This window comes from Schistocerca serialis, chromosome 1 (assembly GCF_023864345.2).
Source record: "Schistocerca serialis cubense isolate TAMUIC-IGC-003099 chromosome 1, iqSchSeri2.2, whole genome shotgun sequence".
In the NCBI taxonomy this organism is placed as follows: domain Eukaryota; kingdom Metazoa; phylum Arthropoda; class Insecta; order Orthoptera; family Acrididae; genus Schistocerca; species Schistocerca serialis.
The window spans coordinates 1,045,165,790-1,045,185,579 of record NC_064638.1 but is presented as its reverse complement, the minus strand read 5'-3'; the positions used below and the strand labels follow the sequence as shown (position 1 = coordinate 1,045,185,579).

The 19,790-nt window shown below is 39.7% G+C and overlaps 1 protein-coding gene across 5 annotated transcripts in view; it reads right to left on the bottom strand.

Annotated features, from left to right (window-relative positions):
• LOC126414647 (parathyroid hormone/parathyroid hormone-related peptide receptor-like) overlaps window positions 1-19,790 on the bottom strand; it is a 510,473-nt gene that overhangs the window by 130,357 nt on the left and 360,326 nt on the right. For all 5 annotated transcript variants that reach the window (XM_050083365.1, XM_050083368.1, XM_050083367.1 and 2 more), the window contains one exon: window positions 13,020-13,182. In XM_050083365.1, coding sequence (XP_049939322.1) covers window positions 13,020-13,182 — 163 coding nt within the window. The remainder of the gene's footprint in view (window positions 1-13,019; window positions 13,183-19,790) is intronic.

Here is a 19,790-nt window from a genome sequence, read left to right as displayed (position 1 = left end):
AAAATGGAATACAATTTGAGTCAATAATTTCTACCAGGAACTAGTTAGTCTACAACAAAACAAGGAGTATTCTTTTGAAAAGGATATTCTAAGGAGAAATCTCTGGTCTGATAACTTTAGGAGTTATTGTTGTTTTAAAATACATGATTAGGTCATTTAGTAGATTTAGTGAACACGTCGGAAAAGATTGAAAAGTTGGAAAACAATGTAGGCAAACCGTTGCTCATTGTAAGTAGGTCAAACAGTGAAAATACTGCATCAGGAGACATTTTAAAAATTCCAAAAATAAATGCGCACACCTACACTACCACACACTTCAGTGCAAAAAAGGAAACTACATTAAAAAACACATCTCCAGCGAAACTGCAAACTGAAGAACATTTATAATACATGTGGTGAAAAAGCAACACTAGTCAGGTGAGAAGAAGAACCTTAAATCCTCTGGTTACAAAAAGAGTGAAACACAAAACAATCTGTGTGTTAGGTGATAGTCACGGCTGTGAAATTTCTGCAATGTTGATGAGAACATGTAGTTTCAAGGCATCTGTTTTCATAAAGCCAGGGACTCCATTGAGTGAAATAACAGATCTAACAACATCAACTGACATTGCTAGTTTGAATAAAGACGATTTTGCTGTGTTAATAGGAGGATCAAACGACGTCTATAGAAATGAGACATACAAGGTTATTACAGAAATGAGGAAATGTTTAAATAATTTAACCCACACAAATGTACTCATTATGAACATCCCACATCAACATGATTTACCACCCTGCTCACGTGTGAACCACGAAATTAATGTTGCAAATGAGTGTATCACTGAAATGTGCACTAACTTTAAGAATGTCGATATTGTAGATATAAACAGATTGGAGCGAAGGTTCCATACAGTCCATGGACTTCATTTAAATACACCAGGAAAGAAATTACTAGCCAAAAAAATATGTACTCGCATCTCGAAGAAGAGTGAAGAAAAAAGTATAAGTGACAAACAAATGGAGATTAAGAAGTGCTTTAGATGAGTTACAAGCTGTGCCATCGGCCAGATACAAATTACCAAGTGGTTTAAACCGATTAGGTGAGAAACAAACAATCAAGTCATCAGCCAAATGAAAATCATGAAATGGTTTAAACCAAAGAGGACAGATGTGGATGAAGCAAAACTTATACAATCTCCAGAAATTAACTCACCTGTTGATTGCCACCAGCAAACAGAAGCCACACACAAGAAAGATAGCGAACACGTTTTAGGGTAAGTGCTGTATTAGAAATGCCATTAGATCAAGAATCAGAAACCATTTCAACTAAAGTTACTAAATACCCAGATTTTGCTACACTACACCATAATGTTCAGTCACTCACAAATAAAATTTCCATGTCAGAAGTACTACTCCAGTATGCACTAAACGTAGACATAATTTGCATTACAGAACACTGGCTATGAAATGATGAAGTAAAATTAACCTCAATCTCAGGATATAGATTAGCAAGTCATTTTAGCCTAGAGTTTTCCAAACATGGTGGCTCTGCTATCTTTGTGAAAGAACAAATGAAGTTCTGTGATGTCAGTAAAAGTTATATTGACCCAACTGAAAAAGACTTTGAACTTTCCATTACTAAACTGCCAGAGCTTAGTTTCATAGTTATTAACATATATAGAGCACCAAGTGGAAACCTGATAGTCTTCATGAATAAACTAGAGGTTCTGCTGAACAGGATCTGTACACTAAATATGAGGATAGTGCTTTGTGGGGATTTCAATATTGATTTTTCAAAAGACAGCAGCACCAGAGATGCTTTAATAAATATGACCAACACATTCAATATGATCCCCACAAGACACTGCCCAACAAGTTTAACAGAATGCACAAATTCCATTATTGGCCAAATATTCATATCAGAAACAAATTACAGTTTCACAAGCAGAGTACTGAGCATGGGTTATAGTGAACATGAGGCACAGCTGCTGTATATAGAAATGCCTACAAGTAGTAGTAGTTCCGAAAAAGTAGTTGAAAAAATAACCTTTTCTGAAGACAACATTAGAATTTTTAATCTCTTACTGGCAAAGGAAAACTGGGAAAGCATTGCCACTCAGAACAATGTTGAAAGCATGTACATGAGTTTTCAGAGCATCTTTCTTCACTATTTTAATGTAGCATTTCCAAAATTAGTAACAACAGTAAAACCTAACAATCATAAGCAATGGGTAACTGTAGGCATAAAAATTTCCAGTGAGAGAAACAGATTTCTGCAGTACTATTGTAAGAAATACAGAGTAACCCAAGAATTCACAGATTATTCAAAAGCCTACAAAAGAATCTATGGTAGAGTAGTCAAAGAGGCAAAAATTATGTGGAATGACAATTTGATAAGAAACTCATCTAACAAAATGAGATCCACATGGAGAGTTATAAAGAAAGAAACTTGTAGTTCAGCTCCAAAGAAAAAGAATGGATCATTAACACTAGAAGTCTCAAAAGTCACAGACCCAAATTCAGTTGTGGAAAAATTCAATGAATACTTCATTTCACTAGCTGAAGACCTCATTCAAGTACACTGTCAAGGACCAGTCCCAAGTTTCTCCAGCAAGTTAGTGATCTCGACTGCTTCTATGTATGTTTATGAAACAAACTCCAATGAAATTATAAGTAAAATTAAACCATTAAGCAATAAAATGCAAGTGATCTTGATGAAGTACCTGATTTCATATTAAAAGCATGTGATCACCACATAGCAAACCCCTTGGCAAACATTTTCAACCTGTCTTTAAAAACTGGTGTTTTTACAGATATTTTTAAAATAGCAAAAGTTTCACCACTGCTAAAAAAAGGTACTTCTTCAAAAATATCAAACTACCGATCTGTGTCACAGTTAAGTTCCTTCTCAAAAACTCTAGAGAAACTCTTCTACAACAGGCTTTTAAGTCTCATAAATAAATATGCACCTCTTACAGTACAACAACAAGGTTTTAGAAAGACTAAATCTACACAAACAGCAATTTTCGAATTCTTAGACTGCATCTTAAAATCCCTTGATCAACATAAATTAGCTGCAGGTATTTTTCTAGATCTATCAAAAGCCTTTGATGTCCTGGACCATTACATTCTGCTCAAAAAAATTAGAAAGTCAAGGCGAAAGAGGTGTAGCCCATAGCTGGTTGAGTTCATACCTAAAAAACTGGAGGCAGAAAGTATCACTTCACTATGAATTCAACAAAATGAATAAAACAAGAAACAACTCATTTCTTTCTAACGAATTACCAATAAAATATGGTGTACTGCAGCGCTCAATCTTAGGTCCACTACTCTCCTTTATTTATGTGGACGACTTAGTTGAATATATGAGTCCCACACAAACTATCCTGTTTGCTGACGACACCAGCATATTGCTCAATGGATCCAGTCCAGAAACTTTGCAGTCCACAGCAGAAAGTTCTATGAAAAGACTTTCTGAGTGGTTCACAAAAAGCAAACGCATTATAAATACTGAAAAAACTGTGTGTGTTGATTTTCATTTAATTCCTCCGTCTAATCAAATCTCTATTCAAGCACAATTAAAAAATGATCCCCTAGAAAATGTAAGTGCCACAAAATGTTTGAGTCTATGGGTTCAGCAAGACTTAAAGTGGGACACACAATATAAATAACTTTTCTAGAAAACTATCATATGTGTGCTATGGCCTAAGAGTTTTAAAGGCTACAGCAAGCAAAACAACAGTACTGCAGGCATACTATGCTCAGTTCTACTCACTAGTCAGATATGGGATCGTTTTCTAGGGATACTCAACTCACAGTGTAAAGGTTTTTAATGCAAAAAAGAGCTCTAAGAATAATTTGTGGCCTGAAAAATATGGAGTCCTGTAAATCCCATTTTACTGAGCTTGGTGTTCTAAATGTTCCAAGTTTAATCATTTATGAAACTATCTTGTTCACTAGGGACTACCTCCTGAAAACAGGCAAACTGCTACAGAACAAAAATGTACACAACTACAGTACCAGAGGGGAATCAAATATACATCAAATATCACAGAACAACCACCTATCAGAGGAGTATAATTAACATTGGTGTAATACTACACAATAAGATACCAGAGGAAATAAAAAATGCTACTCATCCAATATTTAAAGCTAAACTAAAGGCATTCCTAATAAAGCACTGTTTCTATTCTGTCAGAGAATTTCTGAATACATAGCAAAATTAATTGTAATAGGTACCTATTTTTAATTTGCCTACTATTTTGCTAATACTATGTATTATTGTAACTTTTATTTCATCTGTCCAATATCAATTGTACAATTTTTGCTGTATGATAAAACTGGACCAATAAAAAATCAAATTGAAGTAGCCACCAGAAAGATCGCGGGGGAAGTCCCGTCCACCAGAGGGCACGCGAGAATTCGGCCGTGCCCTCTGCTGGCGGAACAACAACAACTCAGGCAGCATGGGCCGTGCCCAGTCAGTTCACATCGGGCATGCCTAGCAGACAGTTCCTGGCCTACACTATGTGAAGTGCGACGGAAAATGTGAATCGTGTTACTACACAATTGGTGACGAGGATGGGATTGTTCTTTTGCGTGTTGCGTCGTTGTTCCGGTTTCGCAGCTTATCCACGGCATGGAGGATTTGTGCCGGTTTTGTTTGAGCAGCAGACAGAGCTCATGGCAACCATGAAACAAGTGCTTTCGGCGTTGCTCTCCACACAGTCTGCTCCAGCGCCATTCCCTACTCCCTTTCCCCCGTATGACGAGACGACGGAGGATTGGGATGCTTATGAACATCGTCTTTGGCAGCATTTCCAGGCGTTTCATGTTGCTGATGCAGAGGTATGTCATGCTCTTTTCTTGTCTTGGATATCTCCCTCACTGTATCACGTTTTGCAGCAGCTAGCGCCATTGCAGGAACCCTCATCCTTGTCTTTTGACGCATTGTGTTCACTGCTGTCTTCATATTATCACTGCTGCATGCATGTTGTGGTGGCTATGGTCAAGTTCTATCAATGCAAGAAGCGGCCCCATCAGTCTTACTGGGCGTGGGTCGCTACCCTGCACGGTCTTAGTCGCAAGTGTCATTTTGTCACGGAGCAGTCGCGAGAGTCGTATGCCCACGTTATGGTGCGCGACGTCATTGTTCGTTCGGCCCCTGACAGGGAGGTCCAGCAACGGGCCCTGCAGTTAGAAGACCCTTCCCTTGAGGAAGCCCTGTCCATTGCTCAATCGTATGAAGTCTCTCACTCTGCAAGTCAACAGTTTGAAGCGTGGTGCGACGTCGCAGTGGTTCAGGGCGGTGCATCCGCGTCCACTGCGTCTGGGGTGGACGACGTGCGAGCAGTACAATCCGGCCATTACGGCTGCTCCCGCATGGCGCATAAACAGAGTTCCGACCGCCAGCCCCTGTTACCATACTGTGCATCGTGCTATATACATTATGATTGGTCAGAGTGCCCCCAGCATTGGGCTGTTTGTCGCAAATGTAATAAAAACGACACATTGCTAAAGTTTGCCTCTCAGCCTCAAAAGAATTGAAGGAAGCAGGTACAGAGGACATGGACGTTGACATTCAGGAAGTTTCATCGGATCAGGTTCTCGACACATCGGCACACAAACTCTTTATCGAGGTGTTGGTTTGGTCGCGCCGATTACAACTGAAAGTAGATACGGGCGTGGCAGTTTCCTTATTGAATGCACAAACTTACTTTGACCTTGGGTCGCCCCTGTTGGCGCCAGTTTACCGGCGTCTATGTGGTTATGGTAAACAGTTCATTCCCCTACTGGGTCAATTCACTACCAACATTACTTACAAATCAGTCACTCTGCCTCTTACTTTTATTGTTGTCAGTGATGCGAGCTCCACTAACCTTTTTGGATTTGATGCCTTTCAAGGTTTTGGTTTTTCTATCGCAGACACCATACAGTTGGTCTCCAAAGATGTTCCCTATCAATTATTGGAATCTTTGATCTCTGGCCTGGGGTGTGTTTCAAACTTTGAAGCTCACTTAACATTGAAGGCGTTGGGTCGCCCACATTTTCTACGCACGAGGCAGATCCCCTTGGCTCTCTGCCCTCAGGTAAAAGTAGAGCTAGATCGGCTGACAGCCCTCAGGGTCATTCTTCCCATTTCTTCTAGTGAGTGGGCTTCACCCCTCGTTATTGTCAGGAAACCTTCGGGAAAATTATGTCTTTGTGGCGATTTCAAGGCTACCATTAATTCCCAATTGGTGGTGGACACCTATCCCTAGCCTCGTTCTGATGAATTGTTCTCTGCCATGTCGCGAGGCCAATATTTTTCAAAAATCGATCTTTCGGAGGCTTATCATCAGATACCACTTGATGAGGACTCCAAACGGCTGGCGGTCGTCAACACCCCGTTTGGCATTTACCAATACCAGCGGTTGGCCTTCGGAATATCCAGTGCCCCGGTGATATTTTAGCGTTATCTTGAGCACGTCAGGTCGACAATCCCTCATTGTATTAATTACCTGGGCGACATAATTGTCACAGGCCACAGCACGGAGGAACACTTGCACAACCTTCGAACCCTCTTTCTCAAATTCAGGTCCGTGGGCCTGCGTTGCAACCTGTGTAAGTCGAACTTCTTCCAACCGTCCGTTGAGTATGTGGGCTACACCATCTCTCGGCATGGCGTCCAGCCGCTAGGAAGTTTGGTCCAAGGTATCGTCAACCTTCCGTGGCCCGCTTCGCTGAAGGAGTTACAAGCTTTTTTAGGCAAGATTGCCTATTACTACTGGTTCATTCCCAGGGCTTCCACCATAGCCCGCCCCCTGTATTGCCTTCTGCACAAGAGTGTTCCTTTTGACTTGTCGCCTGCATGCGAGCGAGCATTGACCTCGTTGAAGGGCCTCCTCACGTCAGCGCCTTGTTTGGCTGGTTTTGACCCCAATAAGCCGTTGGTCCTGGCTAGAGATGCTTCGCAGTATGGGATGGGGGCGGTCCTGGACCATCGCAACATGGATGGCTCCGAGCAGCCACTGGCGTTTGCATCTAAAACTCTTAGTCCCATGCAGGCCCATTACTCCCAGGTGGAAAAAGAGGCTTTGGCCATTGTCTACGCTGTTACCAAGTTTCACCCTTTCTTGTATGGCACGAAGTTTCAGTTAATCACTGACCATAAGTCATTAATATCGTTATATGGCCCAGCCTCTCAGATTCTGGATAGGGTGGACCACAGACTGCAGCGCTGGGCCTCGTTCCTCTCTAAGTACCATTATGACATTAATTTTCACCTTACCAGACAGCATGCCATCGCCGATGCTCTTTCCCGTCTTCCGGTGGGCCCGGATTCTAAGTTCGATCGGGAGGAGATTATGTGTTTTCATCTGGATGTGGCATCCCACTAAGTGGTTGATGGCTTCCCGATCACTAGTTCTAGAGTCGCCAGGGAAACGGCAGCTGACCCAGTTCTCCGGCAAGTAGTTCGCCTCATTCAGTAGGGGTGGTCGTCCCAACCTCCAGGCCGGGCCTTGGACCCTCTTCGTAATTATTTTGTTCTACGAGACCACCTCTCAGTCTTGGAAGGAGTTCTCCTTCTGGCTACCGATGATACAGCTACAGCTCCTCGCATGGTTGTTCCTGCAAGTTTGCGAAGGGAGGTCCTCACGTTATTACATGAGGGGTGTTTCCCGTACTAAAACCTGGGCTCGCAGACATGTGTACTGGCCCAGTATTGTCAGAGAAATTGAGCACTTGGTGGCCGCCTGTTCCCAGTGTGCGAGCCAACAGGCGTCTCCCAGGTCAGCGTTCTCTTCATGGCTGCCTGCAGCCCAAGCATGGGAACATGTTCACATAGATTTTGCGGGCCTGTTTCTCAATGGCTTTTGGCTCATTGTCATTGATGCTTATTCCTGATTCCCATATGTGGTTCGCTGCTCCTCAACCACTTCATAAGTTGCAATTCAGGCACTAGCAAAAATCTTTTCTGTGGAAGGTCTGCCAGTCACCCTGGTATTGGACAATGGACGTCAGTTTATTTTGCAGACCTTCCAGGATTTTTGTAGGCCCTTCGGTATTTGGCATGTTTGCTCTCCCCCCTTTCATCCACAATCGAATGGGGAAGCCAAGTGCATGGTGTGCACATTTAAGACGCAGATTAAAAAGTATGTGCACGAATTTCCTGCGGAGGTGGCATTGACGTTTTTCCTGACGGCATACCGGACCACACCGATGGAAGAACGCAGCCCCGCAGAGCTCCTCCACAGGCACCAACCTAGGACTCTGCTGCACCTCCTCCAGTCTGGTCCTTGCCAGTCTTCGCAAAACGGGGTACCCGGCTTTCCACCGGGTGTGTCGGTCTGGGCACGTGGGTTTGGTCGCAATCCACGTTGGATATCGGCGGTGGTCCTGCACCACAATGGCCGCCGGCTCTATACCCTGCAGTTGGGGGACCGGGAAATACGTCATCACCAAAATCAGCTACATCCACGTTTGGCCACCCACCTTCCAACCCCTTCTGGCTTCCCCATTGCCGGCACCTGTGTTGTTTTCTCAGGGGACACTACCACCCCTCCCACCTGTGACCCCGCCACACTGCGATGGTTCTCAGCCTTGGGAGGCTCCAGTAGCTCCAGCACTGGCATCACAATCGTTAGAGATGCCCCGGCAAGAGCCGGCCCCCCGCGCAGGCCCAGTTTCTCAGGATGCTGGTTCACCTGTGGTCGTCCCTTCCCCATCGTCCCCGCCACTGGGTCTTGCCCCTCCTGAGGTGGACCGGGATCTGGAATTTGACGGCTTGTCGCCCGTTCTGTCCCGGGCTCCGGTGGTGGGACAACGGGGGCGTCTTCATGTGGGTCACTACCAACCGTATTCGAAGGTTCCGGCTTGAGGGTTGGCAGATTACCCCCAATTCTAGACTTTCAATGGATGTGGAGGTCATCGCTACTGCACGACGTTCCAACTTCCGACACAGTGGGACACAGTGGCTTCACCGCCCGAAGGAGGAGTGCAGTAGCCACCAGAAAGATCGTGGGAGGTGCACATCGGCACGGCACGTCACGGACAGTAGTTGCTGCAAGTAAAGTCCCATCCACCAGAGGGCACGCGAGAATTCGGCCGCGCCCTCTGCCGGTGGAACAACAACAACTCAGGCAACATGGGCCGTGCCCAGTCTGTTCACATCGAGCGTGCCTAGCAGACAGCTCTTGGTCTACACTATGTGAAGTGCAACAGAAAATGTGAATCGTGTTACTGCACAAATCAAATCAAATCAAATCAAATAGTACAAAATTAATGTCTGCCAGTGACTAGCATGGTGCGAAGATAATATTTCTTGAGTTCTGTCAAATGGTGTAGGGATATATGTGATGTGCTAACTTAATTAGTCACCAGACATAATAAATTGCTTATAAACAATATTAATTTTTTTACAAATAATCAAGAACAGACATCTAACACATGCAAAAGAATTTGGAATGATAAGTACGTAGTAGTAATAATACCTCCTTACATTTATAGATTCTATGTACTTGACAGAAAACTAGATGCAGCTATTTATAATAATTACAGGAAACAGTGTGAGGAATGTGCTCAGTGAGGAATGTAGACTGTGAGGTCTTTCACTTAGTTTTATTTTCCATAGATTACTTGTCTAATTATTTATAATGATGTTTATCACCATATCATACTGTATGCTTCCTTACTATTAATTTTAAATAATTTTCTTTCATTTCACAAAAAAAACATGGTAGGCAAGAACTCTTAATTAAGCAACTACTAGAATTTTTGATCTGAAATTTTGATCAGCATGTAGCCTTCACAGTTTAAATGTTGTCAAAGAAATTTCTTAGTGATGTAGGGAGAGGTTACTGTGCCAAGATATAATAGCATGGAAGCAGACAACACAGATCACTGTTACTATGATGTGAGAATAGGTCTGTGTCAGTCTGGATGGCAATAAAGCTGCATGTCTTAACGGAGTAGCATGAGTCTTGGTTGTAGAGTTAAAAAAGTTATCCATTTTTGAGAATTGTAACTTCTGTACTTCATACATTTCCGAGTGAATGTTGAAGCCTGATAGAATTACTGTTTGTAGAACTGGCATTTGCAGCAGTGTAGACTGTTCTTTATTAACTCTGAATTATTTCTAGCTGTGTAGTTTGAGATTTAAAATTCTTCTTTAGTGATCTGGACTTAGAATTCGAAGCAATTGAAACTGCTTCAGACTTACAAATATTTCATTAATACACTTGTTTCATTATTAGTGCTCAAATTAATTGAACCTTGATTGGTTTGAAAATTAAATTGTAACTTCAGAAGTATTAAACCCAGTCTCAGAAATTTTTTATACACATCCACACAGTCTTACTAGTACTTATTGCAACCACAATGAAGCATGCAAGGTAAGCAGATTATTATCTTCTTTGTGGATATATATTTTCTTACTGAAGATTAATTATCTCTGTGGTGTCTAAAGCAAGTTCAGAAATAATCCCACATTTCTAAAAGTTTAATTACACCTCAGGTGGCTGCAGACAGTCAATTTCAGGAATATATTGTGGCGGTGTATAGTCACTCCTTATCAGTCAGTGATCATAGGTAATCATAATGACCACACATTGTTCCACTGATCTCTTGGAAATTTGCTAAAAAGTTGATTTATTACTACATTAAATACACTGATACCAGGGTAGACTTACTGCAAAAGGGACACCTATGCAATCTACCAGAAGACTTCTAGAGGATGTTTGTTGAATTGCTACGGGACTATAAGGTGATGTCATGAACAAAAATAGTCTCATATTGTAATTTATTGTTTTAGGTAAATCAATTTTCTCTGCAATCATTTTCTTTGGTCAGTCTTTTGAATGTTTTCTTTTATTTTCTGTTCTTCCTACTGTTACATCTTCTTCTTTTCATGGGTGGTCAAAATAACTTTTTTCTTCTTTTTTCCTTTTGTTCTTTTTTTGTCAGACATTTGATCATTTACATTTTCTTTCTTTCTCACTGCTCTTCTTCTTCTTCACTGCTTCTGAGTTTGGATGAACAGTCTTTAAATTTTCCATTTACTTATTTCTTTTCATTTTTCCTGCAGTTCCCTCCTGCTCCACCAAAAGTGGCTTATTCATCTGTATCATTTTCTCTTGCTTTTATATATGAGGTTTGTTCAAAAATTTTTGGAATGTTCATAATTTCTCTTCTGGTGCATTGGAGTGAAATACAGTTGGCATCCCTGCACATGCCCATGTTTAATATGTAACTACTGAAGTTTGATTGTTGTATGTCTGTTAGTTATTGTTCAGTGCTGTACTGGGTAGAACATTGTGTCACACAGTTTGCAAATTTCAAGATGACAGAGTTAGAGGAGCAACACGCCTGCATTAAATTTTACATGAAACTCAAGAAAACCTTTTCGGAGACACACCAAATGATGTAGGAAGCCTACAGTGATGAGTGCTTAAGCCATACTTGATCTTACAAGTGGTTTACAAGGTTTAAAAATGGCCAGGCAGAAGTTAAAGACAACACTCATTCAGGACACCCTTCAACATCTAACAAAAATGCTCATGTCAGGGACGTCAATGAAGCTGTACACGCCAATCAAAGACTGATTGTCCATAAGATTCCAGAAGAATGTAACATCTCAGTTGGATCATGTCATGAAATTCTGACACAGCATCTTGGAATGCATTGTGTTGCTGCCTAGTTCATCCTATGGCTCATGAGTCAAGACCAGAAAAACTTTTGCCTCATAGTTTGTGAAGAGGTTTTGGATCCCACAAATGAGACTGAGATATCCCTTAATAGAATCATAACTGATGATGAGATGTGGATCTATGGTAATAATGTTAAGGCTGGTGTTTAATCTTCACAATGGGCTGGGAAAGGTTCTCCAAGACCAAAAAAAGCTCATCAGGTTATGTCAAATGTCATAGCTATGCTGTCACTTTATTTTTTCTTACTTTTAAGGATTAGTTCACCAATAATTCATGCCACAGGGATAAACTGTTAATCGGAGATACTATCAGGACGTGTTGTATTGCCTGTGAGAAAATGTGAAAAGGAAACATCCTGAAATATGGTGAGACAATTCATGGCTCCTGCATCATGATAACTCATCTGCACATTCATTCCTTTTGGTGTTTGACTATTGGAAAAAAAAAAAAAAAAAAAAAAAAAAAAAAAAAAAAAAAAAAAAAAAAAAAAAAAAAAAAATCACTGTGCTGCCTCATCCTCTGTACTCTCCAGACCTGGCCCCTGCAGACTTTTTTTTATTTCCAAAGTTGAAAACCCCATTGAAAGAACAAATATTTGCAACAATAGACAAGATAAAAGAAAATTCACAGATGGCACTTTGCACAATTCAGAAAGAGGCTTACCAAGACTGCTTCTGGAAATGGCATTGGGAGTGGTGTATCAATTGTGAAGGAGAGTATTCCGAAGGAGACCATGGTCAATAAGTAATAGGTAAGCATAGAAAAATTTTGTGGACAAAGGTACAGAATTTTTTGAACAGACCTTGCACACACACACATTGGGCTTCTGGTGGAAGCGGGTGGAGCGGGAGGGGGAGAGGGGGGGGGGGGGGGAGCACTGGAAATAGTAAGCAAATTATCACTAATGACAAATGTTTATCAGCTGGTGCAGAAAACTTTGTGTGTTTTTCTTAAAATATGTATTATAACTGTAAACAAGTGAATTGCTCCACATGAAAGCAAGAGATAATTATAACCCATGGAACACACAAATAATTCAACTAGTAAAACCAGACCTCTAAAATTATGATACTGAAATATGTCACTTTTAGCCTTCCAGTGCGGAATCAATTATTACACTTTCTTTATCTGTCACCAATTTATATATTTATTTAGCATGTATTCATTGTCACTTCTAATTGCTTGCCAAGTTATTAGTAATATTTCCAAAACTTGAAACCACCATTACTACAGTTATGTGCATATATAATACCCACAGTACTTCTACAAATGAGCCATGAGAACATCCTGAGAGCACTGTTGGCATATTGTGGCAGTTATATTTGTAGTAAGTTATAATAAGAACATACATACCCCAACCTAAAATGATGTAGAGTATCACACTGCTTCTGTCCGAAAAAAGAGCATTGAAAACAAGATTGTGTAGGTAGAGGGCTTCCATCAATATCCAGCTATAATTAGCTAGGATGAAATATTGCCAAATACTGATTACTAATTTGCATTCCCATACAATTCTCTGGAAGAGACAAGGAAGATGTTAAATATATTAAGTATAAACTATAACAGAAAGAGTCTTACTATCTGATGGAACAAAATTTCAACATCTCAGTTTTTAGTGTAAATAAAGACCTCCTAATTATAAATTTCTATGATGTTTACATGGAGTATGGTGAACTTTAAAAAGAAAAATACATTTTCTTTATATATTTGCACATTTGAGCTGGTTAACTTTGTCCCTGCATAAGAGACCATCAGAATACATGCACTTTATAAAATTACAAGGAGACAGAATAACTGGCTCTTCAAAAGGAAGAATTTTAAATGTGTCTATCCACAGTACTGAAGGTAAGTGCTGGTCAGTTATTTCATCTCCCTACAATTTTTTGAATTTTTTGAATGAATTTTTCTAAATGCACAATTTATGTTAGACATATGTAACTATTAACAGTTATGGTTTTTGAATACACATAACCACACAACTGGCACAAAAACAACATCTTTTAGTGCAATTATAAACTGCAATAGCAGCTTCTACAAATGGTGTTTTTAAATTTGAGACAGTGAACAAGTTACTGGGCTATAACCTACAAGGTTGTTTGACTCTGAGTTCACAGTTAATCTTTTTTTCTATAATATTATGAAAGGATGAATAGATTACTACTTACCAAATAGAGAAGACATTGAGTAAAAAACAGGAACAACAAAAAGAGTGAGTTTATTAAAAAACTAGAAACCCACCTCGACTGCGAAAAAAGCAGCTAGTGTTAACCCAGGTTTCAGCGTAGATAACTATACCTTCTTCAGAACAATAAAACCCACAAGTGCCTAAGAAGACCTTTGTCAACGATTAAAAGAACACCATAGCTATACATTTATAAACGAAGAAAGGAAAACACAAACAGTACATACGTACAAAGTCAAAACCACTACGTAACTTAATGGTGTAAGATAAGTAGTGGTTTTGACTTTGTACATATGCACTGTTTGTGTTTTCCTTATTTTCGTTTATAAATTTATAGCTATGGTGTTCTTTTAATCATTGACAAAGGTCTTCTTAGGCACTTGTGGGTTTTATTGTTCTGAAGAAGGTGTAGTTATCTACGCCGAAACCTAGGTTAACACTAGGTGCTTTTTTCGCAATCGAGGCAGGTTTCTAGTTTTTTAATATATTAACCAACGATTACTGATGTGCTGTGATGTTGAAGGTTCTTAAAAAGAGTGAGCTTTAGACCAAAAGGCCTTCCTCTGCAGTAGACAACATACACACTTTTGCACAAGGACAACTCATACACAAATGACCACTCTGTGTGGCTGCAGCCTCAGTGACCAGAGAGAGTGGTCGTGTGTGTGTGTGTGTGTGTGTGTGTGTGTGTGTGTGTTTTCTACTTTGGACGAATGGAAGAAGGCCTTTTGGACAAAAGGTTGAATGTACAGCAGTCTTTTTGTTGTACCTGTCTGTGACTCAACACCCCCTCTATAACATGTGTAGCAATCCCTCCTTTTCATAATATTGTCATTATCCCAGCCCCAATTTCCCATGCTCGTTTCTTGCTGTAGTAAATATACAGTTGCATGCTCATATATGAGTTTTCATCAGTATTAATTGCAAACTCTTTTAATGTCAAGATTACTGGAATATAAAAAGGTGTTGTTAGCACATCTGTCACACTGGCAATGACTTGGAATATTCCGCTGGCAATAATAGGAAGGATGAAAAATAGTCTTCTTCTTTTCCTTCTTCTTCTCCACTTAAAGTATTATGCCTTCCTCCACTGTGGTGCCCATCTCTTCCTCGGCCATCCCAGATTCTTTTGGTCTCTACTGGATTATAGCTTCTGACTTATTTAAGCTAGTCTGCTGCAATTTATTATGTTAACTTGTTCACTCCATTTTCAGTTTTGCTTCCTAAATTAAATATCTTTAATTCCTTCCTAATGTCACTGTTTTTTAATCTGTCTGCTCTGGTAAAACCTTCCACAGCCCTAAGAAATCTGATTTCAGCTGCCTGGACCTTGTTTGTAAATGACCCATGACTCACTCTGTAGAGCAATGTGAGGATAGACATTGCTTTATAAAACTTCATTCATGATATTTTTTGTGCCTTGTTCTGAAGTACTTGTTCATTGTTCCACGCTTTATGTCATATATCAAAGATATGAATCTAATTTGAAGAACTACACTACTGGCCATTAAAATTGCTACACCATGAAGACCACGTGCTACAGATGCGAAATTTAACCGACAGGAAGAAGATGCTGTGATATGCAAATGATTAGCTTTTCAGAGCATTCACACAAGGTTGGCGCCAGTGGCGACACCTACAGTGTGCTGCATGACGAAAGTTTCCCACCGATTTCTCACACACAAACAACAGTTGACCAGTGTTGCCTGGTGAAACATTGTTGTGATGCCTCGTGTAAGGAGGAGAAATGCATACTATCACATTTCCGACTTTGATAAAGGTCAGATTGTAGCCTTTTGCAATTGTGGTTTATTGTATCACAACATTGCTGCTCACGTTGGTCGAGATCCAATGGCTGTTAGCAGAATATGGAATCGATGGGTTCAGGAGGGTAATATGGAATGCCGTGCTGGATCCCAACAGCCTCATCTCACTAGCAGTCGAGATGACAGGCATCTTATCCACATGGCTGTAATGGATCGTGCAGCCACATCTCAATCCCTGAGTCAACAGGTGGGGACGTTTACAAGACAACAACCATCTGCACGAACAGTTTGATGATGTTTGCAGCAGCATGGACTATCAGCTCGGAGACCATGGCCGCGGTTACCCTCGATGCTGCATCACAGACAGGAGCACCTGCAATGGTGTACTCAACGACGAACCTGGGCGCACGAATGGCAAAATGTCATTTTTTCGGATGAATCCAGGTTCTGTATTCTTCATCGCCATACTGGTGTATCACCCGGCGTGATTTGTATGGGGTGCCATTGGTTACATGTCTCGGTCACCTCTTGTTCGCATTGATGACACTTTGAACAGTGGACGTTACATTTCATGTGTGTGACCCGTGGCTCTACCCTTTATTTGATCCCTGCGAAACCCTACATTTCAGCAGGATAATGCATGACTGCATGTTGCAGGTCCAGTACGGGCCTTTCTGGACGCAGAAAATGTTCGACTGCTGCCCTGGCGAGTACCTTCTCCAGATATATCACCAATTGAAAACGTTTGGACAATGGTGGCCGAGCAACTGGCTCATCACAATACACCAGTCACTACTCTTGATGAACTGTGGTATCGTGTTGCAGCTGCATGGGCAGCTATACCTGTACACCCCATCCAAGCTCTGTTTAACACAATGCCCAGGCATATTAAGGCCGTTATTCTAGTATAATATATTTGTCCAATGAATACCCGTTTATCATCTGCATTTCTTCTTGGTGTAACGATTTTAATGGCCAGTAGTGTATGTTATGACAAGTGTGACAAATATTATGTTTGAACTGGAGAAAAAACAGCAAAATAAATCATCAAACATAAAAGAAAAGTGTTCAGTCATTTATAAATTAAAAACCACACCAATTTCTGAAAAGTTTTGATAAATGAATTTTAACCCTGGGAGCACTGAAACTATCAATTTATTTTTATGATTACCATCAGTAAACCATTGTGGAAAGATTGTTTATATTTGGGGGCATCAAACACGATCATTGAGATTTAGACTGAAATACTAATAAATATTCTGTTTTTCAGTGAATGTTATGAATAAATTTCACACTATATAAAAGTTTGGATGATGACGAAAAAGAACAGTGCATCTGAGATGAAGCTTGTGGAAAACTGAGGAGCAACTGGGCCACACTGTTGAAAACAGTCAGGGATCTGGACTGGAACTTTATGAGAAAAGTATGTTATTATAAGTGGTGTAGTGTATTTCTAATTAATTTTTTGATTGCAGAAAATAAAATGTAACTTTTTCAACATGATGAAAACAAAGCGAAAAATTTAGAGGACAGTGGGTCATGGGGGTTAATGCTGGATCAGTCTTTAGAACATTCAGAAGGATCAAAGAAATTAGATACAACTGAAATGTTCAGAATGCTTTTGTTGCAAATTAAAGAGGGCAATGCTTCCATCAGTGAATAATTTAGGTTGCTAATGGAGGAAAATAATAAAAGACTTAGCAGAACTGAAAACTAACTTGAAGTTTATAATGAAAACATCTCTGACTTAAAAATGAGGCACTGAAAGAGGACTTAGTGATGCAACAGTTAGGAGCATTATTAATAACGACAGTGAAAACGATTTTGAGCGTTGAAGCAGAAAATTCAATGGAAATTGCCAACGCTGCCCTTGTGGTATAAGATGAAAATTCAGACACTAAGAAAAGTATAGGAACAAACAAGGCAGTGTGGTTTCAGTTGCCTGAGACTACAGTCATATGTGTGAGTTGCATTTGTGTGTGTGTGTGTGGGGGGGGGGGGGGGGGGGGGGGTCTATTTTCGATAAAGGCAATTATAACAAATGCAGATTTATTTTAAGCTCAAAATAGTAAAGTTTAGAAAAATATAAGAAGATAACTTGACAGAAGGTATATTTAAATAAGTGCTAGGAGTTATCAGACCATTACATTGAAAATGCTTGTAACATAAGTGAGAACAGTTTCATGATGTTACCTCAGTCTAGTCGTGACAAACTTCTGCCTAATTTAACTGACATTGGAAGTTATTATTATTATTATTGTAAATGTTTAAGACTGTTGTAAAGTTCATTATAGGGTAAGACATACAAAATCAGAGTTGCCGGTAATGTGATTACTTGCAAAGTTTCAAACAAATGTGCTAAAAAGAAAATGAAGCTTGGATGAAGACAACATTGCACCAAAATTTTGTGTATATATGTGAAAAAATTGTCATATGCAAAGAGATTTTCATTAGTAGAAACAGATGCAGAAGTCAGTGATGATGAGGATGAGCTGCAGTATTACTTCTGATTTTCATCTTCTCATATTGCAGGTGCAGGTGAGCACCTGTCTACCTTTACACATGTTCTTTGACTGTCTCAATAGGTTAAGTGTCTTTTGAGCTACAAGTTAAGACGTCTAGTGCTAAGTGCAATCTCACAATAATTCTACTGTCTGGTTAATGAGGAAATTTATTGTGACTTTCTTTGGTTGAGAAGAGATGAAATTTTTTACACTTTGAAAATCTTGTACCATAAAACACGATTTTTTTTTGTTTTTACATATTTTACACTATCTGAAGCTAGGAAAGTTTAAATAATGAAATATCTCTTCCAGCTGAAGATGACTATGTTGTGTTGATGAACTACTATTGGGGACGATTGAGGATATTTGACAATTAAAGGAAAAAAGACTACATTTGGGGGAAAATTGCTATTTTGAAGAAGTTTTGACATTGGTCCTGAAGTAACTTGCTCGCTGTTTACACATTAAATGTATCTGGATCTGTTTCAGTGTATAGAAATTAATGAATTCTGGCCATGTTTAGAAAACTACTGTACATGTACCCATAGAATCTGTTTTGTTATATCCTAAAAGGTGAGATGTGAGACATAACTGTATTTTGCTGCAACATTATTGGTCTAGTCAGTTGTTAATTATGATTATTCTGGAAACATCTAAAGATTTAGCATGAGACCTCAATGTGGACAGAAACCTTAGAGTTACAGTTTTGTACACACATACATTAATCCTTGTTCCATTTCATAATGACCTGGAAGTCACTTTAACATAAGTTTTCTTTATGCAAAATCATTAACCCCCCCCCCCCCCCACACACACACACACAGTTACTACTTCATATCTAAGAACTCATCTGTTGAGTAGAAGGTGTTGTCATTCAGAAATTCTTTTAATTTGCTTTTAAATGTTGGTTGGCCTTCTGTTACACTTTTAATATTATTTGGCAAATGACTAAAGATTTTTGTGGCAGCATATTTCACCCCTTTCTGTGCCAAAGTGAAATTTATTCCAGTATAGTGAATTTCATCCTTTCTTCTAGTGTTGTAGCTATGCACGCTGTTATTTTTGAATTGGGATGGGTTATTAATGACTAATTTCATAAGTGAATATATGTATTGTGAAGGTACTGTGAATATCCTGAGTTCCTTAAATAAATGTCTGCAAGGTGATCTTGGGTGGGCTCCAACTGTTATTCTGATTACACACTTTTGTGCAATGAATACTTTCTCTCTTAATATCAAATTGCCACAAAATATGAAGCCATATGAAAGCAATGAATGAAAACGGGCATAGTAAGCTAATTTACTGATACGTTTATTGGCAAAATTTGCAGTAACCCTAATAGCATAAGTAGCTGAACCTAACCATTTCAGCAGATCATCGATGTGTTCCTTCAAATTCAATTTCTCATCGATGCACACACGAAGAAATTTTGAGTATTCTGCCTTAGCAACAGACTTCCATTCATAGTCTATATTTATCGATGGTGTTATACCATTTACATCTACATCTGCATGACTGCTCTACAATTCACATTTAAGTGCTTAGCAGAGGGTTCATCAAACCACAATCATACTATCTCTCTACCATTCCACTCCCGAACAGCATGTGGGAAAAACGAACACCTAAACCTTTTTGTTTGAGCTCTGATTTCTCTTATTTTATTTTGATGATC